At 41.3% G+C, this 26,916-nt stretch overlaps 2 protein-coding genes across 2 annotated transcripts in view; both read left to right on the top strand.

Annotated features, from left to right (window-relative positions):
- LOC124261888 (acidic repeat-containing protein-like) overlaps positions 1-17,674 on the top strand; it is a 53,668-nt gene extending 35,994 nt beyond the window's left edge. The window contains exons 2-3 of the mRNA XM_046696256.1: positions 16,130-16,309; positions 17,229-17,674. Of these exons, the coding sequence (XP_046552212.1) occupies positions 16,195-16,309; positions 17,229-17,485 (372 nt within the window). The 5' untranslated portion in view covers positions 16,130-16,194 and the 3' untranslated portion in view covers positions 17,486-17,674. The remainder of the gene's footprint in view (positions 1-16,129; positions 16,310-17,228) is intronic.
- Positions 1-25,787, top strand: part of LOC124261887 (RNA-binding protein MEX3B-like) — a 61,856-nt gene extending 36,069 nt beyond the window's left edge. The window contains exon 4 of the transcript XR_006894455.1: positions 25,463-25,787. The gene's annotated coding sequence lies outside the window, so the exon portion shown is untranslated. The remainder of the gene's footprint in view (positions 1-25,462) is intronic.
- The last annotated feature ends 1,129 nt before the right edge of the window (positions 25,788-26,916 follow it).

Below are 26,916 nucleotides of genomic sequence, written 5' to 3'. Positions count from 1 at the left end.
GCAGGACTGGTTGAAAGCTCTTCACGAGAAATTTAAAGGGTAGTCGACACTGTTCATAGTGGACGACTGCAGTGCTAATCGCGAGATAACAAAAAAGAGAGACATGCTATCGTACCTGGCCTTCTCTGGCCGACACGCAAATCACAGTGTCTGGGTACTAACACAGAAGTTCAACTCGGTGTTGAAAGACCTCAGGGAGCAGACGCGATGGGTGGCCTTATTTCACTGCAAAGACAGCGATTCGTTCGAGGAGTGTTTGAGAGAGAACGATGTGATGAGTAAATTAGAACGGGAACGGGTGAAGAAACAGCTCGCTGAAACTAAACATGCTAAGCTTGTGCTCAAGACCGATCAACCAGTATCCTATAGAGTGTTTTAGCTTAGCAATACTTAGCAAATGCTTAACAAAGCTTAGCAAAGCTTAGTAAATGCTTAGCAAAGCTTAGCGTTTAGCACTTATCAGTTATAGTTATGGTTGTTTTTGAAGTGTTCGTCGTGTGCAACTTAACCTTCATTTCTCTGTGTTTCGCCTATACCGTATATTATATCGTTAAAACTAAAACTTGCTTGTTACATTATAAGATGGAGTGTGATGAACTGCTCGAACGACTGTTGGTGCCACAATCACCACATGTGAGTGACGACAAGCGAGAGAAACTGGTGGCGTTGGCTGTTGGTGGCAAAGCCAAACATTACTTTGGAGGCTACACTCCCCGATAAAATTCATAAAATGTCAGCCAAAGAAATCGATAAGCTGTACACTAGATACGAGGCTAGACTCGGGGCAGAGATGACAAAGACCATAGGATCGGCTATGACCCAGATATACACTGGTATTGCGTCATACTTCCTTCCCATCCCCCCGGAGCGCCGACTTTACCTGTGGGAAGACCTTGAGAAAGACCCTTTTATTGAACACGCCTTGAGCTCTATCAGCTGCGAGCTGTACCACAAATATGGTATGTTGTTAGCCCCAGTGACGGCGACAATTATCACGGCAAAGCATTGTCAATTTGAGAGGAAAAATAATAATAATAGTATAGATGGATGCTGCACAGGAGGAGACCCCACAACTGGAGGAGACCCCAAAGTTGGGGGAACCCCAACTGGAGGAGACCCCCACGTTATCTCATGGTTATATACACGACACAGGGATCCCCCGGAGAAACCCCCCACAATTAGAGGTCAACCCACATATCATGTTATAATTTAATATTTTATATCATATACATAATGTCTGAGGGGAAAACGTTCGTAAAACGACGCATACCACACCACAGTGGTCGCCAGTCTAGCCATACGATACGCTCGGTTGTCCAAAATGGTGCTTAAACAACCAACTATCAAGCTAGATTTCAACCTGCAGGATATGGGTATGCTCATAATGAACCTTGGTATGGCGATGGCTACAAAAGACATCCTAGTAAAACAAGGGATACTACCTGAAAATATTATGAAGTAAATATAGGATGGCTACGATTGCCATGATGGTCGGTGGGGCGTGTTCTGTGTGTGGTATAGGGGTTAAAGGGCACTACTGCCTATGTAAAGCTCACGGGGCAAACGTAGTCAGACATCACCTCATCTACGAGAATAAAAAAAGGCCTACATAAAACAACGTAGGCGCCTCCTCAGGATAGCAGTGTAAGGCTGGAGGAGTTACCTCCCTTTGCCAGTGGCCCAATTAGAGACTGTGCACACCTAGGTATAACTATGTTTGTGGAAATTGAGATCGAATCTTTGGTCGAAAACATACTCAAAGATGAACTGAACTTATGGGGACGCTTCAGATTTCAGGTCATATTGGAAGTGGCATGGATTAAAGAGGGTGTTAAGTATACTCGCCCCTTCACATGTGGGCGGGACATCACGACTCAATACCAGATAAATTGTTTTACAAGTATACAGGAATACATGTACAACTCCAAGGAATACTATATCCAACAGCGTAAGCACTTGATTGAAACGGCCCATCTAGTGATTTTATGAGCGCCTCACTATTTTTTACCTTTATGGCAGCCCAATTAGAGATTGATATTCTTAGGTGTGTGTGCAACTATGACTACAATTCGCGAGCTCAAGCAGATCGCGAGACAGAGAGGTGTAATTGGTTATTCTCGAATGACCAAACCAGCATTGTTGAGATTACTTAACATACAAGCCCCTCCTACGGTAAAACAATTAAAAGCTCAAGCAAACCAGCTTGGATTCACAGGTTATTCAAACCTGGGGAGAGCCGGGTAAATCGCATTGTTATCACATGTCCCCGTAGCGCTGAACGGTAACCGTCAGCTCCCCACTGTAAAACAATTAAAAGCTGAGGTACGCAATTTGGATTTAGGTGGGTATGAGGTATGAGGAAACCACAGCTTGTAGAACTATTACGGCAGAATAGAGCTATTGACCTACAGTTCATGCGCACTGAGCACGCTGTAGGCAACTATTTGAGAGGCTGGCGCATGCATGTTGATAGGAACATAGACATCACAGATATCAAGCCTCTGATAACTGATAAAGTCAACCAGGAACTAAACGATCTGGGAGGTAACAAATTTCAAATCACAGTGAAAATGTCACTCGATAAGCAAGTGGGATCACTGAGTATGTTCAGCCTTACTTCCGAGGTAAACAAGAAATCGTGACCCATAAAGAGACCATAGACGCATCAATCGATACCAGTTTTCAGCAGATACGAGAATACCTAGAACGCTACACACACTTGGGGTCCGGGTGGGCTGTAGATAAAAGCGATAATGTCTATCTAGACATAGCTAACTACGTGCCGTTCAGAGGCGGGTCATACCTAGACTTGCCCCCCTACTATAGGAAAAAACATGCCATGGTCAACGTCAAGAATAGAGGAGACGATTGCCTGAGGGTAGCTACCAGGTCAGCCTTGTTTCCAGCTGACACTCATTCGGACAGGCTTTCTGGCTATCCCCAAGACAATGGGCTCAACTGGGATGGTATAGATGAACCAACCCCCTTATCCCAGATCACTAAAGTAGAAAAACGTAATAATCTAGCTTATAACGTCTTTGGGCACGAAGGCAACACAACAATAGTACACAGGGTCAGCCCAGTGTTGGGGGAGGAGGGTCGCCAAGTTATCAATATATTCATGATCCAGCGAGGTGACAAGTACCATTACACATGGATAAAACACTTTAGCAGGCTGTTGTATGACCAATCGACACACAGAGAAAAGAGCCACTTCTGCGAACGGTGCCTACATGGCTTCACACGAGCTGATTTATTAAAATCCCACCGGGAGGATTGCCAAGGTGTGGGGCAGACGACCATACGAGTCGACATGCCTAAGGAAGGTGACAATATCCTAAAATTCGGCAAACCACAAGAACCAAATGTCTGTACTTTATATCATATACGCAGACTTTGAAGCATTGGTCAAACCTGTTGAGGCTGCCGCCGGCGGGGCTGTTGGGGGGACCCCAACCACACAGAAAACACAAGAGCATGAAGCCTGTGGGTTTGGATACGTAGTCGTCCGTTTTGATGGGAAAACAAAAGCTCCCGCAGTGTATAGGGGCCCCGACGCGGCTGAAAAGTTTCTTAAGTGTTTGCAGGAGGAAGAAAAAATTATTAGGAATGCACTGTATGCAGTCGCTCCCATGCGTATGACCAAAGTCGACAGGCTAGCTCACACCTGTAGCACTAATTGTCACGTGTGTGACTCACCACTTAACAGTGATTCGATGAGAGATCACTGCCACGTCACCTGTAAGTATAGAGGCACCGCTCACAGCGCGTGTAACCTCAAGCTTAGAATCATCCCTAAGTCAATAAACATCCCAGTGATCTTTCACAACTTGAGAGGGTACGACTCTCACTTAATCATGCCGGCCATCGCGAAAATCGATGGCAATATAACGTGCATCCCCAACAACATGGAGAGATACATCTCTTTCAGCTTAAACGGGCCTTAGGTTCATTGACTCGGTTCAGTTCCTACTGTCGTCACTCGACAGTCTGGTCAAGGCCAATGATACCTTCCCTATCACCGATCGATACACAGACGCCGATGGGATGCCTTGTTGAAAAAGACCGGAGTTAAGATGGAATTGCTTACAGATTATGACATGCACCTATTCTTTGAGAAAGGCTTGCGAGGCGGGATCTCCATGGCAACCAAACGATACGCGAAAGCAAATAATCAATATGTGAAGGGCTACGACCTGAGCAAGCCAACCAATCATATTCTCTACCTAGACGCCAACAAGCTGTACGGCTGGGCCATGAGCCAGTATCTACCCACAGCGGGGTTTCAATGGGCGTCACATAAGGTCGATATTATGAGCATCGCGGACGATTCGAACAAAGGTTATATCCTCGAGGTTGACTTAGAATACCCCAAGGCATTACACACATCACACAACAGCTACCCCCTAGCCCCCGAACGTATGAGGGTTAACCCAGACAGGATGTCTGGGTACAAACATAACTTATTAGGTGGGCGGGCGGCAGACGTTGAAAAACTCGTGCCTAACTCACATGGGCACAATGTGTTAAGCCCATTTCTGGTGTCCCCCGCCGTGATATTGCTGGAATATTGCTAAAAGCGGCGTAAAACTAAACTCAGTCAGTCAGTCAGTCGTGCCTAACTTAATGAATAAGACCAAGTACATCGTTCACTATCGTGAACCTGCTGGCGTCTCAACTTTTTGTAAGGCTTTTTGAGTGCCGGGGGACTCAAAAGCAGTAGGGGTAATGGTAGCGGGACCAAAGTCCTGACAAAGCCTTATTTGTGAAATAAGGCTTTGCAGAGGCTTTTGTTGGACTTGGTCCAAAACCCCCATTCCCTATACTACTGTGATACTTCGGATTTCACACAAATGAAGATCATGGTTGCAGAAGGGTTGCATTTCAAAGTACTATTTGTCGATGTGTTTAAAAATTACAGGTTTTCGGTGACGAACGTTAAAACGGTACATGCTTGGTTTAACAACCGGATGCAGTTTTGGCAGAATCAATTCAATTTTGCCGTGTGGTGCACAATGACAGGGTGCGGTGTGATGTTGAGCGACACTCGACGTGGCCCGCTGAGTCAGTCTGTGTTCATGTTTCACGTGTACTACCAGATCAGACGTATCCTCAAAGAAATCAGTGCTCCGCTTCCACAGGACAAAGCATTGGATGCGGTAAACAATCCGTACGATCGACGGGCATACGAAAGAATTTTCAACGAATTCGAAATCGATCCGAACACGGATTGTCGTTTGCCAGACGTGAATCACGGTTTGGGTATTCCTATCGTTCACAATATGCCCCTCGTAGAAGCCAGCAAGAAATTGAATGAATGGGGTGGTAAAACGTATGCAGGTGCTTACGTCACGAGTAACGAGTGGAGAGATGATCTCATGGCTTTCGATGACAGCAAGGATTATCCCGTTTGGAGGTTTTAACAGGGGTTTGCGGACGATTGGAAAATGTTCATGCTGGATTCGAGAGGGTTCACTCGTGCCGGCACCGAACGCTTGAACGACTCGATTCGAACGTATGTGTGGGTGCTGCTTGGAATGCAGACACAAACACATTCTGACATCGTGGGTAAAGGGACAGCTTACGACGCGCAGAAACAGTTCGTGTCAAACATTGAGGATGCTATCAATGCTCCAGTTGATCTATTGAGTGCTATCCAACGCTACTAAAACGTGTTGGAATATGCCTGGTCGAAAGCCGACTAAGTGTTCGGAGTGGGACTGTACATGGCCCCGAGCGACATGCATCTGAGAATCCATAAAGTGGTGCGTTACAACAACGAAATAGTCATCGCCACCACCGATCAAAATTTGGCTAATAACCCGGGTATCAACGTCTTAAACGTCACACCCACGATGAATACCGGTGAAACGGGTATAGTGGCGTCATCCCCGGAGCCAAGGGTTCGACCACCACCCACATCAAGATGAAGCTGAGTAGTCAAGCGACATTCCACGACTGCATTGTGGGAATGTAAACATTGCTGAAAACTTGTGAGTCGAATTGACACATTTTACCATAGTAAAACATAAACGTAATGTTTCCACCAGTGATGTTAGCTGCGTGAAGCAACTGCAAAGCAAGAAAAGGGATGCAACGGAGAAGTTTACTGCAGGAGGCCGTACGAAGCGATGACAACTGACATTCATCGTCACGTCGCTTACATTGTGACATAATGTAAAATGGTTCGATTACTAGGGGGCACACTAGAATGGCGCAGCGACGGGATAACGTCATTCAATTGTTACGTCATCAAAAAACTATACCTTTATTGTCTGATAATGTATTTTCTTTCGATTGTTCTAACTGCTAGGCATCTTAGAATGGCCCATCATTAAGGAATCAGCGGGCCATTATCATTTGCAGCGTTCCGCTCATTTCTGATAATTAGAGCCCGATTTCATGATAATTCTGCCCATTTTAGCTGTAACACTATGATTCATTCATCATTGTCAGATTTAGTCAGTGTGCACATAATAAATGTGTTGAAGTTTGAAAAGGGAACTAGTTTTTCTGGCGATGGTGTAAAGTTGAAGGAGTGATATGATTAACCTTTGACCTAGAGGAACTTTGACCTGGTTTAAATAATGAATTTCTTTCACGAAAAAACAGCGCAAAACGAGTTGAATTAAAATGGGGATAGCTGTACTGTGTTTGATGAATTGGGGATGTATACCAGTGGTTATATAGCCACAAATTTAACGTTATATTGACTCCGCTTACGCGTCGCCGATAACTAAATTTGCAGCTATATAACCACCGGTATACATCCCCAATTCGTCAAACACAGTACAGTTACTAGTATTCCCCAATTATATTGTGCATTAGAGAAAATGTAAGTTTTGAGGTTTGTTGTCATTACTTTTTGAATATCTATCCTTTTATAGCTTACTCAAGGACTTCAGCAGCAAGTGGCAAACAATATGTTGTCCTCACTGGGCCTTGAAGTGTCTATTATGATGACATCATTAGGTGCATGGTCAATTTCATGGGCTCAAGAAGCAGGTGTTAAAAAATAGGGGATGTGACTCAAGTGCAGTAAAAGATGAGGAGCTGATGCATACCGTCTCGATAGTATTGAAGTATTGTTGAAGACATCAACTGGTGTTAAAACTGATGTAACTTTTGCATCTTCTCCCAAGATGTCAACAATGCCATTCAAACTGTTGAATGTAGGATTTGAAAGAATACTGTACATAGCGCAGGAAAGCAGCAGTGTCAAGGTCATTAGGAGGTCTAATGGTTTCTGTCATGATTTATATTGAGGGAAAATGAAAGAGAAAGCTTGTGTGTTCTCCTTATTGATAAATTGCAAAACTATCATATCCAGCTTGCTTAAATAAGATGCCAGTGTTTATCAAAATCTTGAGTAGAATATAAAAAATAATCAAATTGATCGTTTGTAGCCAATCATTACCTTATACACATTGTCACATTGTACACAAAACTTGAAAAATTATTTCTATTTATTAGTTTATCCTTTATGTTCTGTCATGAGTGAGTGACTTTAGTTTCAGCCGCACTCAGTAATATTCCAGCTATGTGGCGGCGGTCTGTAAATAATTGAGTCAACAGCATGAGCATCTATCTACACAATTGGGATACGATGACCTGTGTCAACCAATTCAGCGAGCCTGACCACCCGATTCCGTTAGTTGCTTCTTACTACAAGCATTGGTTACTGAAGATAAATTCTAACCCAGATCTTCTCGGGTTGTTCTGTCGTGAAATCCCATACAGAGAAGTGGTTGGTTACATGGCCTTGTTGATGTGTAGTGCTATGTTTTCATGCTCCACACTTGTCACAGTTGTAGTAATGTATCTATGGAATTATGCTTAAGAATATGCATTGTGCACTTCAATTCTTATATTAGGTTAGTCTGTTCTTATTAGCACAAGTGTATGAATAGTGAAAAGTCTGGTGATGTGATAATCCTAGCCAGGATGTGGTCACTCGAGCAGAAACTTTTCTTGTGGAATATGTTGACAGGGTCTAGTTAACTTGACGTTTATTGGCCATTGTTTTCAAGCAGTGCTTCAGAATGGTCAGCGTTTGGTCTCTTTCAGGACTGCTCTACGTTACAGTTAAGGGTTAGTGTTAAAGGTCACATGCAACGTAAAACACAACTTTGCAGATTCTGGTACCCCTTCGGTATGGACATACCGAAACAAATCGTCATAAATGCAAATTCAACTTATAAAGTCGAAAAATAACGCGATGAAAAAAACCACGCGAAATCGGAGTTCAAACGTTTCACTAATTTTCCCCAGACTTTTCTGGGGAAAACGGGTTTCAACAGCTGGGCTGCGCTCATAGCACGTGCGCAAGTAAATAGGTTCGCGCAGCTTGGAAGCGGGTTGTCCGGTGAATACTCGGTGAAGGCTTTGGTGTGAGCTATTTTTCTAATGTTTTGTTGATATCTCACAGGCACGAGCTTTTTATATGTATGACAGTAAATAAACTGTTTATATAATTTCATTTGTCTATTTCACCACACGTTCTTCTTACCGAGAAACTATCTCAGTTCGATACTTAACAGCAATGTCATTATTTAGCGTTGACAGAATTTCTAACTGTGATATAGATATGTCGTTGTCACAGACAAAACTCAGTGTCTTGGTTTATTGACACCAGTGTGTCTACCTGCCTGTCTGCTAATGACAATATTCAATACACAGCTGCTATCACTGACCACAAGCGATTTGAACTTAACACCAATCAGGCTATACACCATAAACAAAATGCATTGATTTATGGCCCGAGTTCGGTCTCTGTCACATTATGTAATTACACAGACAGGCAGGTGTGATACTTGAACATATGACATGTTATGATGTCTGTTGATTGCAAAATGTTATACACAAAAAAATGAGCATGTATTTACAAAACCCAACATCTCTATATATATATATACACACAATTAGCCGTGAAGGCATCTGCAAATGAACCAGCCGTTACACTTGAGTGCACACCCACCCGCTCTGACTGGGTTCGGTATCCCGGCTGCTTCGTTTCTTGGGAAGTAAACCGAAGTACACAATTTTGCACTTTCGATTTGCGATTGTACGCCTATAATTTTGTTCATATATTTTTTCGTAACCAGCAATGTATATTATATGTCATGAAAAAGTGATATTTGTGTTTTAATTATGTTTGATTTTTTGGTTGCATGTGACCTTTAAGGTTTGTGTTACCTATCTCAGTGCTTTTAACAGATTCATCCCGTGGAAACTGAGGAAATTCCATTATATTTTCAAGAGTTTTGATTGTCATGGTGTCAGTGACTCAGTATCTATGGTAGTAAGGCTGCGCAATATAACCAGTTTACCGGTATTTACCGGTTCAGACATGAAAACGATAAATCACAGAAATTACCTTTTGATGCAGAAAATCATCTGGTCCACGGAAAATGCATTTTCATGCAGAATACCTGCTGAATTTGCCATATTTATGCCACGGAATTTACATATTTTGAAAGTTGAATCAAGATTGACTATCAACCAAAACGAAAAGTCAGGGTAAATGACCAAAATATAATTGGTTACACAAAAACGAACTGCGACATTTGTTCTATTGATATTTTCAAAATATTCGCGAATAAAGATGATTTATTCCTAAGGTAATAATTTTTCCTTATCCATACTCCTGCTGAATGCTTGTCTCCTTCTCCTTGTGAATGATAGTGGAACACTTGAAATCCCTTTAAGTTCCCTTCTAAAAAGCGGACGTAAAATCACTACTCACCCAGGAGTTGCCTCCCTTGCCCCTTTGGCGCCCTTTTGGTCACCTGACCTACCATGCCTTGTCACTCTCTCCCTCTTCACACTTGAGGACGGTTGTGAGAGCACCTGGGACCCTATACGGCACATATCCTTATTTTTCCTTATCCTGACTCATGCTAAATGCTTGTCTCCTTCTTCTTGCGAATGATAGTGGTATACTTGAAATCCCTTGAAGTTCCCTTCTAAAACGCGGACGTATAATCATCACTCACCCACGAGTAGTCTCCGTTGCCTCCTTTTTGGTCACATGACCATGCCATGTTTGTCACTCTCTCCTTCTTCGCCCTTGAGGACGGTTGTGAGAGCACCTTGGTCCCTATATGGCACATATCCTTTTCTATTTTGGACCTTTTACATCTAAATGGCAGCTGTATACGGTTTTTGGATATTATCAATTGTTTTGATATTTTGTCTAATTTATACGTTGTGTGCCATGTTTTTCATCTAGTTTACAATTGATGAAAACTTCTATTCGTTGTAGCTACCGGATGTCTGTGGCTGATCCGCATATATTATGTCCTGATTGCACTACTACATGTTCTTCCAGCTTTCGCTGTAAACATTGTCAGAAACTAACTACTTTTGAATTTAATAACTACCTTTTTGTCTCTTCATAGATGTGCAAAGGACTGGGTAAGAAGGTATTCACAAGTCATGTCTGGTAAATCGAGTGATTGCGCTGATAACCTAGGTTCATAATTCCAGTAATTGCCGAGCGTTTTACGAGGGCAGGTCGCTGTTCCTGTGATGAACTCTGTCTCGATTTAGTAGAGATCGTCGTCAACGGAGCTGTCCTCATCGCAGACGAAGAAGACGAGATCTTCTTCAGCGCAGAAGAAGAAGTCTACAGCACCTAAGACTTCGTCGAAGTCTCTTCACAGCTCTATGCAGAAGACGAGATCCTTCACTGCCGAAATTGTACCTCCGGAAGAAGCAGACGTGTATGATGATCCTCCCATCATCATACCTGAAGTCACAGTCTTCAGCAAGAAGACGAAGCCTGCTTCAACGGCTACATCGGCAACTATATCAGCGCAGATATTGACATAAGACCTTCCATCAACACAGACATCGGGTACCAGAGATAGCAGCAGCGTCAACTCTTCACAAGTGCAGCGTACCTTAGAAGAGGCCTCAACATTCTCAGAAGCATCATCAAACCTGCAGCAGTCTCAACATACGTCGCAGAACTTCAACCTGGGGCTGTTTATGCAACAGTTTACAGATCAGATGATGTCGATGATGGAATGTCGATTCACGCAGGAGGAAGCTGCTACGAAGTCCACTACGATGACAACAAGCCTGCGTGAAGATTCAGCTGCCTCTCCAACGCACCTGGCTGAAGAGAAAGCCTGCGCTAAGGCCACGCATCTGACGATCTTCAACGAGTGAAGCTAGAAGTCTGGACAACGCTACCAACGTCAGCTCAGCCTGAGATGTCCCAAAAGGAGCCTCTAAGATTCTCCACACAGAAGCGGATTGAAGCGTTCTCAAGAACCCTACAGATGCCGCAGATATGGGTCGTCATCACAGTTGGACTTAGACTCACATCGGGAACCTGGGAGCAAAGCAGGCACTCCACATCTCACAGAGGGGAGATTACGTCTATCAGCCTTCGTTAAGGCCTAGAGAGATATCTCAAGATTCCAGGAGGAATACACAGTCACACCAGGACCGTTCACCTGCACGCAGCTTTAAAAACAGATCTACATGGAGAGTCTCACGTCATTATGGATCTTCAGATAGGGAAATGTCCAACTTCACCGTCTGAAGTTAGAAGTCTGGAGAACTCTACTAACGTCAGCTCAACATAGCAGACCCCTCCAATGACAGTCGCCCTGCGCAAAGGAATATTAGCTATACAAGCTCTCTCAGATGAAGGCCTGCACGAACGGTTAAGTTCGCGAAGATCTTTACCGTCAGAAGTAGTTAGAGGCAGTTAAAAGCCTGGAGGATTCAATGAACGCCAGCTTAGCGTTAGCAGTCCATGACGGAGCCTCCACGCTGTTTCAGCGTCTCAGCAGGAAGGATTCTAACACAGAAGTAGATCCAGTTGTTCTCAAGGATTCTACGGACTGCACAGATACGGATCTTCCAACTGGGACCTTCATAAACCTGCGCACAGGCACTCACGGGGAGGATTATAATCAGAGTCAGCATGTCCCGCTGTTCAACGATAGCAGATTTCCCCTGCATCATACGGAGCCCTCCATGATACATCAGGGTTTGAGATTACAAGATCATCAGTGAATCCTGTAATAGATCTTCAAGATGGAAGAAAAGAAGATAACACAACTGGACACTACAACTAGATGTTGGTTATATTGGATCAACGCGTGGCTGAAGGAAGAGATGCAAACCTGAAGTAACAATGTCAGAAAACATCCGATGTAACACTGAAGATGAATTTTCATCACATGAGCTTACAAGATTTTAAGGGGACAGTTAGCAGTATTGTCGCAGTTCCTCAGCGAGACATCGGTAACGGTCAACTTTATAGAATATCTGTATGAGATGACGACTGCAGTAAAGATTATAAAGTTAAAGAATACAGTCACAACAGACAGGGAACAGTCTGCTTACATCAGTATTACGCGACAAAGTTTCGCGCGCTTCCACTCAGCCATCAAGATACGTGTGCATTCGTGTAACTCTGGCACAAGCCGAACAGAGAGGTTATGGACAAGGCCGTGTTGACAAAGAAATCAACAACTGCACAAGATTCCACGAGGATCATTTATCTGCAACACCAGTGACGTCACAGTCACGTGCCAGGAAGTCGTCTACAGTTGTAAAAAACTCTTTCAACGTGGGAAAGGCTCCATTTACACTCCAGTTAGCAGGGTACAGCGTGGTTCGACTATCTTCAAGGGTCATAGAGGACTTCCCCTGTCAGCAGATTTAATATTGGTTATCTTGGGACTTGCAGCGACAAGCTTGAGACGGTTTCTGCTCGTGGCAGCCGGTCGACTATAAATAGATTTTTCACATCAATGGCAGTCCCAGTACATCATAGATTTTTGCTGATCTAGAGACGACGTATTATGCATCATCGCTTCACATTGTTCGGTTTCTGGTGACAACATCTTCATAACTTATTACCGGAAGATTGATGAGGCAATCTTCAAGCCATGATTCTAGAATCGATCGTCTCTCCGCTTCCATGATGGAGATGACAAGGGTTCCTAGATCCACTTAGCTACAACGTAGGACATGATTGTAAGATGGCTGGTAATCTCCTATTCGGAGTTGGAACCAAAACAGGATCTTCAAGTTCCGGGAATGTGGCTCATCACACCACAGAATCAGACGGTCGTCCAAGAGGATCGTTGGTCAGATACAACATATGATATCTCAAGCAATTGTCTCTCCATTGACACTACATGCTTGGCAAAGCATGCTTGGTCTACTCACCTTAGCTCAAGACATGACTCGCAGAGGGAGATTACAGCTACAATATTTGTGTACACCCATCTCGACAGTTTGGATCCACTGATACAACGGACATTCTGAAACCATAACTTTATGTCGGACTCAGAAGTCGAATGTTTGCGGAGGAACCATTTTGTTAGAGCTGGCTTGCAACACTCATCTCTACATGAATGCATCACTACAAGGATGGGTTGCTCACCTCGACAACGAAGTGGCAGCAGGAAAGTGGTCGAGTCAGGATCAAATTCTACACACCAAGCAAGCTCACGGGAATCAGGCATTGTTCCAGCTACACGGGTGGAGCGTATCAAAGATTGCCTGAAGACTAGAGGGTACTCCGCCAGAGCAGCGAAAGCAGTGACACTAGCTCTACACAGATCAACTCGCAACTTGTACGACAACAAGTGACAGAGATTTGAACAGTATGCAACGAGGAAAGGTTTTAAAGAGGTAAAAGCAATCCATCCTCTAGTGGCAGAATACCTGTGTCATCTGCGACAGACTAGACACTTAAAAGGTTCAACCTGGCTGCGCTCAGCACAGTAATCACCATGAAGACAGGTGTCAAGCTGACCAAAGTACCAGAGATACTGGCACTACTACGCTCCTTCAAGTTGGAAGACCAACAAAAGTATTTCAAGGCTCCTGCCTGCAATCTCAACTTCTCACTAGTGATGCCTACGAGCCTCTAAAATGGACATCCTTTGAACTACTGACTCAGAAAATGCTGTTCCTGATCGCCCTAGCAACAGCAGCACGGAAGTCAGAAATACATGCTCTGGACTTCGAACGAACACGATTTAAATCAAGACATCGTACATCTAGGACTAAGATGGGATTTTATTGCCTGGAAACAACTGCCCGGCCAGCCTGACAGACAGTTCCACATCCCAGCACTCTCTACAGTCCTTGGACCACAGGATACAGAGGATCTATCCCTATGCCCTGTCAGAGCACTAAAAGTCTACCTACAAAGGACAAAAACAAGGAGACGAAAATTCAAGCGCCTATTCATCCCCTTATCTACTGAGACGCCCACGGAAGTGTCACGGACAACGATATCGATATGAATGAGAGCCGTTATACTAAGGGCCTACAAAGCAGCGGGACTTGAGCCTCCACGAGCCTTCAATGCCCACGAAGTCAGAGCCTTGGCGTATACACATGCTCTTTTGAAACTGCTCGATTACAACAATAATGGAGGGCTGCTTTTGGAAATCGGACACAGTGTTTGCCAACCACTACCTCAGAGACATTACCACCGAAGACGTCTCAGACATTCACCAGTTTGGGTCACTTGTTATAGCACAACAACTAATGGTTCAACAAAGGCGTTGAGAAAAATATCACCCTTTTGATCACGTGACTTATGAAAACCAGCGCTCTGGAGAGCAAATGGTTAAAGTCCATGCACACGTCTAGGACAGACCAGCATGAGTGATAGACCCTGTACTTGTATAGGACATACACGTACATGAACAAGGGTCGCATCTCCACTTGTCCACTATCATTCACAAGGACAAGCATTTAGCATGAGTCAGGATAAGTATAAAATTTTAATTTTAGTCAGAAAATTACATTTTTCTTCAGTTTTAACTGCAGATTTTTTTGCGGAATTTTGAAATATGGGGTGCAGATTTTACTTATATTTGCCATGGAATTCTTAAAAAATTGTCGCAGAATCCAGAAGGGACTGAACTATGTGAGGCAGTGTGAACAGTTCACACATAGTCTGACAGGCACTATGGAGGGAAGTCAGAGAAGTCAGACTGACACTTGACCAGCAGAGCGCCTGGATAGGCTGGTCAGTGTTCGTCCCTCTGTGTCCATGGCGTGCCTCCTGCTGGTCTGTCCGCGCTCTTCACGTTGTCTTTTTGCGGTCTTCCCCTATCCTACCTGCTCAGCGGATGCATGACAAACTGCCTGTGTAATTTTACTTCCGTCAAATATTGCCACCCTATTGTAATACTGTCATTGTAATGACTTTGCAGTAATTTGTATTAATATGAAAACGGTCATAAGTTTATCATACACCTGTTCCCTGTAATATGTGTCTTGTTGCTTTCGCGCTGAATCCTCCTGTGTTTGGAGGGGGCGGTTGGGAAGTCTAGTGGTTAAAGCGTTGGCTCGTCACGCCGAAGACCCGGGTTCGAATCCCCACATGGGTAAAATGTGTGAGGCCCATTTCTGGTGTCCCCCGCCGTGATGTTGCTGGAATATTGCTAAAAAGCGGCGTAAAACCAAACTCAGTCAGTCAGTCAGTCCTGTGTTTGGATTTCTGGGTTAACTGATTGCTTAACTTTGGAGGTCAATATACAACACTGATCACATAGTAAACATGACTTTATGTGATAGAGCTCTTGGTTAATCTTGTAGATTTATGCTAATCAGCTGAAGCATGTTCTTCTGAAGTTGAGAGCAAGTCTGTACTCAACAAAGAGATATACTAGTATTCAAGAAGCACTATCTGCTGACTCGCACAGTTTTGGTGTCTGTTTGGATGGCACCCGGAGCATCAATTCAAACCTTAGCATCGTTAAGGATGAGACCATTACATATTAGTTGATGATGATTTCGAGATTTTACTTGCACTTTCCAACATGTGTTTCACAAACAGGCCTGCCAGGCCATTTACCATGTTCAGTGTTAGATCGAAAGAGGGGTGAACATCACAGAAAGAGAGACCAACCTGAAGGGGTGGGTTACATATTGAATTTTTATGTGAATTTTGAATTTTGGAAATTTACCAGAAAATATGTTGGGGGTAGAAGTATGGGGTAGTTTGGTAGGGTTAAATCTTTTTTAGATAATGTCACTACTTTATGGTCATACTGTAGTTGTGCTCTACTTTCCAGTGTTAAATGTCCATATAATAGTCAGATGTCAGTGTTTATGATGTGCGTTATGTTCGCAGGTTTCGCAGGTGGGACATTTTACTGTGTTGCGATAAAATAAAGAGCACTTGGTGTACGGTTGAGGATGTTGTCAACTTTGGTAGTAGCAATTCCCATTGTGGTGACCTTGGCAGCTGCCATCTTCTTAATTCACCGCAGTTGGCAGCACCGTCCACAGCCTGACTCAGGATATCAACCAGGTGAGAGCTTGTCAAGGTGATTGTAATATTGTACCAGTGATGTAACATTATTGGTGATTGTGACGTCGACACTGAGAGTGATTGTGATTGAGCATGAATGTGGTGGAGAGTAATTGTGACACTGAGAGTGATTGTGATGGTGACACTGTGAGTGATTGTGATGGGGAGGTATTGTGACACTGAGAGTGATTGTGCCACTGTGATTGATTGTTACACTGAGAGTGATTGTGACACTGTGATTGATTGTTACACTGAGAGTGATTGTGACACTGTGATTGATTGTTACACTGAGAGTGATTGTGATGGAGAATGATGGTGACACTGTGAGTGGTTGTGATGGAGAGTTATTGTGACCAGGTCAGTGATTGTGGTGGAGAGTTATTGTGACACTGAGAGTGATTATGATACAGAGAGTGATTATGATAGAGAGTGATTGTGATGAAGAGTGATTGTGACAATGTCAGTGATTGCGACCCTGTCAGGGATTGTGATGGAGAGTTATTGTGACACTGTCAGTGACTGACACTGTGAGCGATTGTGATGAAAAGTGATTGTAATGGTTAGAGTGACCTCAATAGTGAGAGAGGTTGTAACAATGAGAGTTGACACAGTGACACAATGTCTGACTATCCATAGTTTAAATCACTTTAAACAACACTACCATCACAACATTTTACCTTGGACCCCAAGGATCTGTACTTTTTTGGACAACCCCAGAGTAATTGTTCTGTCATGGTAACAGGGATTGTAATGGTTAGAACGATTGTTGTGCTTAGAGGGATTATTGTGGTTAGAGATTGTTGTGGTTAGTGGGATTGCCCCATCCCCCCGAGTTGCTCAATGGGTTACAGGCTCCATGCCCTCGAAGAAATGGAGTAGTCAAGTGGTCTACTGGCCATAATATGTTTCTTCTCTACAGGTCATCACCCTGATGACTACCCTGATGACTACCCTGATGACTACCCTGATGACAACCCTGGTGACAGCCCTGATCACAACCCTGATGACTACCCTGATGACAACCCTGGTGACAGCCCTGATCACAACCCTGATGACTACCCTGATGACTACCCTGATGACAACCCTGGTGACAGCCCTGATCACAACCCTGATGACTACCCTGATAACAGCACTGATGACAACAAGACTTGCCGAGCTCGTCATCGCCGTCGATGACACGGATTGTGAAAGTCAATATGCAAACATGTCTGACGCCTAGTGTGGAAGGGGCCCAGACATCAGCAATGAGTGCACTGTTTGTTTCGCAAATGAGGGCAATGTAAAGTTATATCCCTTCTCACACACCAATGTGTGTATAGACTGTGTGAACAAGATCATCACTGACGTGGACCGGAGCTGCAGGAGCTACATACAGGCATATGCCGTGGTTGTCGGCAGCTGAGCACCTAGATCGACATGAAGCATTGTCAGCTGATTATGTGCAGACTCTATTCCCTACCTGACAAATTTTACCATTTTGTTTGTTTTTTTAAAATAATTTTTTATTTTTGATTCTCCATACATCCAGGTCATACAGTTCATTACATAACGGGTTGGTATAATCACGATTCGCAAATATATACAAAGTCGATTTACAGGCAAAATGAATAGGTACTTGAAAATATAATAGCAGTACATTATATATAGCGCTAGGTTAACAGAACAGGTAGTGACATAGTGACCAAAATTTTGTGAAGCTGTCATATTTGCAATTTGAATAGGCATTCAAACGTTCAGCATAATATGTTGTCTTTACGTCTTCTATAATGTAGTTCAAATTTGGTGTTTTATCTCTTTGTTTCATTTTGTATATATTATATTTCACTGCTGTTATTATCAAATTCAGAGCATGGTTTCTCTTTTAACAATATCTTAGAATGATATTTTTCTTTGAAAAGATAATATTTGACCCTGTTTTTTCGAATATCCAGTCTTGTATTTTCTTCCAAATAGTTTTTATGACTTTACAGTCACAAAATAGATGTAGAATTGATTCTTTCTCGGATTTGCAAAATGTGCATGTGTTGGAATCTTTATATTTCATTTTTGTTAGCAAATCATTTGTTGGCAGAAACCAATGCAGTATGCTGTATTGAAACCACGAGTGTTTTACACTATTATACGATTTAAAGGTTGTTTTTTCTATCGTTTTCCATATATTATCGTCAATAGACTCACTAAGGTTTTTTTGCCACTTGTTTCGATATGTTAAAGGTTTTCTAGATTTACCATTTATGAGTATGTCATAAATATCTCTACATCCTTTTGGGTTTCCTACTATATTTCGTAAAAGATATGGTAAGATCGGGGCTTGGAATTTTTCTTTAATATGGATGTTTATAGATTTGCAGTAGCATTTAATTGATTCCACTATTCCTTGACGCTCTAGGAAGTTAGTTTTGCACCCAAACGATTTTCTTAATTGTTCCACCGTTAAAAAGTTACCTTGGGCGTCAAACATGTCGTTTATATAAGTAATCCCTTTGCTTGAATAATGTTTATAATTGATTGGTTTTCCATCTATTTAAATATTGTCATTTAACCATAAGGGTTGGAATAAAATATCACATGCATTTTTTTGCTTTTTCTGCTTTTCTGGTTACGAATTTACCCCATGATTTCAAAGTGTCTTTCCAATTGATTTGTTTCTTGTGTTATTACTGATTCAAGTATGTGTGTTTTGCATGTTTGTATAAAGCTGCCGATGTCCGATTGTGTCTTCGTTTGTAGCAATTTCCTTACTTTTGAATCTGAGTTGGTGAGTCTTTTAATCCATGATATTTTTTGTGATTGAATAAGATTTTTTATCTCTGGAGCTCGTATTCCTCCGTATTTATGGTTCTTTGTGATAGTTTCTCGACTGACTTTGTCTGGTTTGTTTTTCCATATAAATTTAAAGCAGAGCTGCTCACTTTCCTTAATCATTTGATCGTTTGGGTTCTGTAGACTTACAAATAAATGATTAAGTTGCGGTAAAAGTAAACTTTTCAATATGGTATTTCTACCTAAGGGAGTTTGATCTCTTGCTAGCCATTGATTCATTGATAATTTGAGAGTCTTCAGTTTATCTTAATAGTTGCCTTCAACCATTTCTGCGATGTTGTGAGTAAATACAATTCCTAATAGTGTAAACGAGTCACTCTTCCAGTCTAAATTCCAGTTTTCGCAAAATTTTCTTTTAGAGTTTTTTTCTGAGCCTATTCATAATACCTGTGGTTTGTTTACATTTATTTTTAAGCCTGAAAATGAGGCATATTTACTAAGAATTTCTAATGTCGCCTGTAAACATTTTTCAGTGCCATCTAGTATCAGCGAAGTATCATCAGCGTATTGGGAAATTAGATATTCTGTATCTCCAATTTGTATTCCTTTTATTTTATTATTATTTCTAATCATTGTTGCCAAAATTTCTGCGCACAGTATAAAAATATAAGGGGAGATGGGATCTCCTTGTCTGCATCCTCTCGAGATATGGAAATAATTTGAAAGGAAACCATTTACAACACATGGTTGAATGTTATTAAAGAAGGTATTTATCCATCTAGTAATCGATGGTCAAAAGTTAAAGAATAGAAGAACTTTTGAAGTGAAATGCCAGTCAACAGAATCGAATGCCTTTTCAAAGTCAATAAGAAGTAGAATTCCTGGTATATTCATATATTCAGTATAGTCAATGATGTCATATATTAGGCGAGTACACTCACCAATATATCTTTTTGACATAAACCCTTTTTGATCCTCATTTATTATAGAGGGTAGGACTGTTTTTATTCTGTTTGCAATGGTTGATGATCCGATTTTATACGCTACATTCAGTAATGAAATGGGTCTCCAATTCTGAAGCAAATGTTTGGATTTACCTTTTTTGGGAAAACAGGTTATAATACCTTGCTTTTGAGTCAAAGACAATTCTCCTTTCTCGTAAGCTAAATTTAATTATCTTATAAGATACTCGTGAATATTGGACCCAAAAAAATTGAAGAATTCAACAGTGAAACCCGATGAGCCAGGACTTCTTTCATTTTTCATTTTTTTAAGACTGTTTAATACTTCTTCATATCTTAATTGTCCTTCTAGATTTTCTTGTTGATTTTTTTATAGCTTTGGGACGCCTATGTTGTTAAAGGTCACATGCAACGTAAAACCAAACTTTGCAGATTCTGATACCTTTCGGTATGGACTTACCGAAACAAAGCGTCAAAAATGCAAATTCAACTTATAAAGTTGAAAAATAATGCGATGAAAAAAAACGCGCGAAACCGGAGTTCAAACGTTTCACTAATTTTCCCCAGACTTTTCTGGGGAATACGGGTTTCAACAGCTGGCTGCGCTCATAGCACGTGCACAGTGAAATAGGTTCGCGCAACTTGGAAGCGGGTTGTCTGGTGAATACTCTGTGAAGGCTTTGGTGTAAGCTAGTTTCATAATGTTTTGTTGATATCTCACAGGCGCGAGCTTTTTGTATGTTATGACAGTAAATAAACTGTTTATATAATTTCATTTGTCTATTTCACCACACGTTCTAATTACCGAGTCACTTTCTCAGTTCGATACTTAAAAGCATTATTTAGAGTTGACACGATTTCTAACTGTGATATAGATATGTCGCTGTCACAGACAAAACTCAGTGTCTTGTTTTATTGACACCAGTGTGTCTGCCTGCCTGTCTGCTAATGACAATATTCAATACACAACTGCGATCACTGACCACATGCAATTTGAACTTAACACCAATCAGGCTATACACCATAAACAAAACGCATTGATTTATGGCCCGAGTTCGGTCTCTGTCACATTATGTAATTACACAGACAGGCAGGTGTGATACTTGAACACATGACATGTTATGATGTCTGTTGATTGCAAAATGTTATACACAAAAAATGAGCATGTATTTACAAAACCCAACTTTCTATATATACACACACAATGACCTGTGAAGGCGGCATCTGCTAATGAACCAGCCGTTACACTTGAGTGCACACCCACCGGCTCTGACTGGGTTCGGTATCCCGGCTGCTTCGTTTCGAGGGAGGTAAACCCAAGTACAAAATATTGCACTTTTGATTTGCGATTATACGCTTATAATTTTGTTTATTTGTTTTTTCATAATCAGCTATGCATATTATATGTCATGAAGAAGTGATAATTATGTATCAATTATGTTTGATTTTTTGGTTGCATGTGACCTTTAAGCAATTCTGTTAGGTTCACTTTTTGACATGGTTTTTTCGTGTATAGGTTATGGTAAAACGATTTAGTTTCAGTTATAAGATCTTCTTGTTTGGTTAGGGTTTCCTTTTGATTGTTTTCAAGTTTATATATTGCTTTGTTTAAAAAGTTGCGATTTTCTAGAGACAGAAAATATTTTGTCGGTTTTTCGCCTTCTTCTTTCCATTTAGCTTTAGATCGTAGTAGTATCCCTTCTGTTTCTTTTTTATTAATAGTCTCTAATTCTCTATTTGCTTCTTTTAATTTTGTTTGTTGATCAAGTGATACAAGTAAATACAAAATTGTTGGTATTTAGAGATTGTGTAGGGTCAAACTGTCTGTGGAACATCTATCAGTGACTCATCCTGAGAAAAATGTCCTGCAAAGTGATTAACGGATTTTTAAAAAGGTCACTTCACATTGTTTAGTTTCGCTCTTAATAAACCCCTGGGTATATATAATATCCACAAAATACAGTTAAAAACGGTAATTTTCCATTATACAGCTGGTATTAGGAATCTAAAACGCACCTCCCTCGAAAGCATTTCGCGATTACGCAAGGTAATGAGGTAGATGGTCACGTGGTCGCGTGACGTCAGACCCAAGAGTTGCTACATCAACACACGGAAAATACAGTGGTACCGAGCCTGTTCGCTTAAACTGAGGTCTGCATCTAGTTTAGCAAATAAATCAATCCACGAAGTCAAACCTGGGTTTGGATGGCATACTAGATACAGATAATACCACATACATGCAACCTTTTCAATTTGAAAGCATTTCTAGCCGCAAGACCGAGAGGAATATTGAGGACGATTACACCAGTTGACAACATACAGCCGTGGGACGATCCCGATCCCGACTATGACTATGTTTTGTTTAGACCTACTGCAGACTGGTATGAAAGTTACTTGCCTATGACATGTTAATACTGAATTATTTTTTCCGCGGTCACGGTAAAATTTGCAGTCATGATAACGGCAATGTACGTTCGATCAATTTGTTGAGCCTGTCTTCCGGTATACATCGGTATGGGAAGGTAAACACTGAAATAGTTACGTTCGAGGTTCATGATTTTATTAAGGTTATTAAGTAACTTTCAGCTATATTTCATACAATGCGTCTTCTGCTAAATTTATCAGTAAAGGTTTTAAGTATGGTGATAATCTTTTATATGAAATACGTACCGTTACGGAAGTCGATAAGTTCGATCTCACTACTGTATAGAGAAGTACCCTAAATTCGTTAGTGTATGTTTTAGGAGAAGTCGGTGTATCGATCGTCTCTGACATGGTATATCAAACATCAGTTTCATTACATTTTCAATTTCCATACACGTGTAAAGCATAGGTTATATGTCGTGATACGTAGTCATATAAATCTGCAAAATATACGTAAAATGTAAAATGATAAAGACCTGTAACCTCCTTAACAGCTGATAATAGATATAATAAATACATATAGATGCAAAAAATAGAACTGACAAATCATTATCTATCTCTTTAACTGTCAGCTAGTGAAAAAGAAAATTCTTCATTGTGTTCTAGTAGTAACGTGTAAAGTGTGATCAGTCCCAAAGAAAGACCATGGATCAAATCAAGAAACCAGCATACAAAAATTAAAGCAAATAATTTATTTGCATACAAACTATTTATGACAAAATAATGAATACAGGGTGTACACCAACATCATGAAGGCAAAGACTTGCGTGTAAATTAACTGGATGGACTTGTAAAAGCCTAAGAAAACAAGATTGATCTCCAATAACACCATGTGACACAGTGGTGACTGCAATTTGGAAACATTTGCCATCTGAACAAGTCCCAGGATTCAAACAGACGAATACAATAGACCTTAAGACATCAGTTCACATCCTAGACACATATACATGATTTCACTATATCTTGATGTCTGTGAATTCACCAGTTCCTGTTTACTAGTTTTAAATGAAAGTGTCTGGCAGAATACCCTGGAAATATAGGCTGTTTGTCCTGCAAGGATGTCGGAAGGAAACATGTTTCTTCTCTCGAGAATGGCCTACTGGGTAGGAATTCAACAAACTCTGTGAATAAATTTTACATTGAATTAGAGACATTTTGTAACACAATTTCAGTATATTTTGGTTTGGCAACATAATAATAATTTTCTTTGAAATCTGCACTAAAAAAGTAAGTACTCTTTGTCTTAACAAATGCTGAGAGGGAAAATAGATATGAGGATTAAAAAACCAGTGTCTTTGCAAACGAGACTTGGTGTTGACTCATTGGTTTGGGAAAAACATGCAGTAATAGGAACAGTGTTTTGTTTTGTTTTTCAAACTGGAGTGCACCAGTTCAACAAGAGATTATCGATTGTCTGAATTATTTTTACCATGTATTGGTTTCTTGTTCACTGGCTTGGCCTCTTGGTTTAGGCCTAGGGGTAGCTGATTGCCCAGTTGGGTTCTCCAGTCTTGGTCACTTCTAGGGTATTTAGGCTGTTTTCATTGATGTGAAATGCTGCCATGTACATCCTAAAAAAATAGCATTAAAGTAGCATTTTCACATTTGCCAAAAACAAAACCCACAAAGAAATACATTATCTGAATGAACATATTTCCCTGATTTCCCATTTTTGAAAGTGGGTTAAAAGTTACCTATATATACAGCTGCCATGATGTTTTTACAAGGGGTCCATTAATACCTAAGTTTTATGCCAGTGCAGAGCAGTCATTTTCATTTTGTTTATTGTACATTTCCTTAAAGAGAAAGAATGAGAGTCAACATTTTAATCATGCCCTAACACACACACGCACACACAAAATTCACATACCCATTGTAGGGGACCAGTCCCTGGTGGATAATTATCTGATATGACTTATTTTTAATTATGTTTTAGTAATTACGTGCTCTCTCTCACCACCGCACCCATATGTTGCAAGTTCTCATTTGTCCATGCCCATCCCTATCCCAATCCCTCCACATACACTCACACCACAAAACACCCGTCTCGGGAAATAGATGACTTGGCCCTACTGAGTAACACTAACAGTGGCTGTGAAAATATATCTCTGATCGAAAATAGGACATGAGCATATATTATGACGTACTTTTAATCAACTATTGCTTCATGTAGCTAGCTACTGGAGTGTTTATGTTGCTCCAAAACAACTACATCTTAAAACTCACCTGCAACTAACGTCGCGTCCGGAATGCAACTCTCTCGGTCTCAGTCCCAAGTTGACATTTCGGCCTCTGTGTTTGTTTGGAATGTCGAAAGGAATGCCCGATATATAGCATCCTTATAAAGTTTAAGTCGGTATATGGTCTCTGGTTTTGCCTATTCGTATCCATATTTCGCCACAGGTTAGGTCTCTTTCATAGCACTTCTTCGAAAAGTGTAACGAACACAGATGACCGTGCGTACTAGAGGGGTTCACAAAATCCGCACGACGACAGTAAACAATCTATGCCCTTCCTCTCTTGTCAAATAGAATTTCTCAGGAAATGTACATCCGTGTTGTTTACGCAGTTGGATAATCATCAAAACTCGTAGTGCTGTTGTCAGTTTCCAATACATAATCACAACAACGCTCCATTCAAAATATTGCGCTTCAAGTCACTTTCAACTCGATGGCGTATACACTACTGAAATGTCACCACACTGATCGGACTCTCGGGTATGACGTCACACCCACAGAGGACAGACCGCTAAAAATTAAAATATGCATACGAGTGGGCGGGGCTAAAGTGGTTTTAGTTTTGGTGCATATTTATAATTTTTACGACTATTTTTCGTAAATGGATGGTGCAGATGTGGTGTACATTTATGTTTGAATGGCATTATGTAATAAAAAGGCATAGTGTTTAACCTTTTTAAAAATCCTTCAAGAAGAACTTCAAGGTGGTGTGTGGTGAAGGTCGTTTCGTTGTGGAAGATGTGTGGCCAGGGCTGCTGAGGTGGTAGATGTGTGACTAGATCATGCTGGCCTTTGAAGATGAGTGATTAGATCATGCTGGCCTTTGAAGATTAGTGATTAGATTATGCTGGCCTTTGAAGTATGTGTGACTAGGTCATGCTGGCCTTTGAAGATGAGTGATTAGATCATGCTGGCCTTTGAAGATTAGTGATTAGATTATGCTGGCCTTTGATGATGTGTGACTAGGTCATGCTTCCATTTGAAGATGTGTGGCTAGGTCATGCCTGCCTTTAAAGCTGTCTGTGGTTTGAAGCCTGGAGCTGCATCTTATGCTAGTGGATTATATTATGATAATTTATTTGTACATAACTTTGTATAGATATTGGAACTGTTCTACACTCGTTCCTTTGTTGGAAGTGTCAATGAACTAGGGCCCACACATGACCTTGACCTTAAGTCTAAGTCTGGCAGTAATGGCAGATTGGTCAGGGTTTTATATTTTTGTATGTGAAACAAGACAGCACATCCTATCTCGGATGAGAGAATCATGCAAATCTCAAAACTCGCATGTTTTTGCTCTGCTCTTTAACTCTGTAACATACTGGTCTGTTTTCTCCCCTTCCCTCTGGCCACAGGTAAGGAATCCGTGCCTTTCAAAGGTAATGTTACGTTTGGGAATGCAATAAGCTTCAAATTTATCCAAAATCATTGCCAACAGTATATCACGACGATTCCGTCGAAGTTGAGTACCACTATCTGTCTGAACAACTATCTGTCTGTCTCAGCATAGCGTGTCGTGGACACAGGGAGAGACGAGACGATTATGTCATCATAGGCTTGAACACATTCTTCAGATGACGAAACAGATCCGGGCTTTGATGAAGGACATGAGCGTGATAATGTATCAGCTGTAAACATGAACTTTCCTGCGGTATGTGAGACTTGAACATCATACTGTTGCATTCTTAACATGAATCTCTGTATTCTGAGAGGGCATTCATTGAGAGACTTGTTGAAGATTGAAACTAATGGCTTGTGATCCGTTTCTACATATATGGACTGTCCATATATGTACTGATGGAAATGTTCACATGCAAAGGTTATTGACAACATTTCTTTTTCAATTTGAGCGTACCTAGTTTCCGCACTGCTAAGAGCTCTGGAAGCTTACGCTACAGGCAACCAATCAGAATCATACTTCTGCAGTAGGACAGCACCTAAACCACTATGGGAAGCGTCAGACGAAATCTTGATCTTCCTCCCAGGATCAAAGGACTTCAGGACTGGTTCCTGTGACACAACTTGCTTCAGAGACAACCATGTTTGTTCCTCTTGAGGTAGGCACTGGAAATTAACATCTTTATCCAACAATTGTCTAAGAGGTTGTGTCTTCTCAAGAGGTTGCGGATGAATTTACCTAGGTAGTTTATCATACCCAAAAAGCTCTGGACATCTTTCTTACAGGTAGGTCTCTGCATAGATTGTATTGCTTCAACCTTCC

Source organism: Haliotis rubra, unplaced genomic scaffold (assembly GCF_003918875.1).
Source record: "Haliotis rubra isolate DU_JTF1 unplaced genomic scaffold, ASM391887v1 Scf814, whole genome shotgun sequence".
Lineage (NCBI taxonomy): Eukaryota > Metazoa > Mollusca > Gastropoda > Lepetellida > Haliotidae > Haliotis > Haliotis rubra.
Note: the sequence above shows the minus strand (reverse complement) of the source record. Positions and strands in the feature narration are given on the sequence as shown.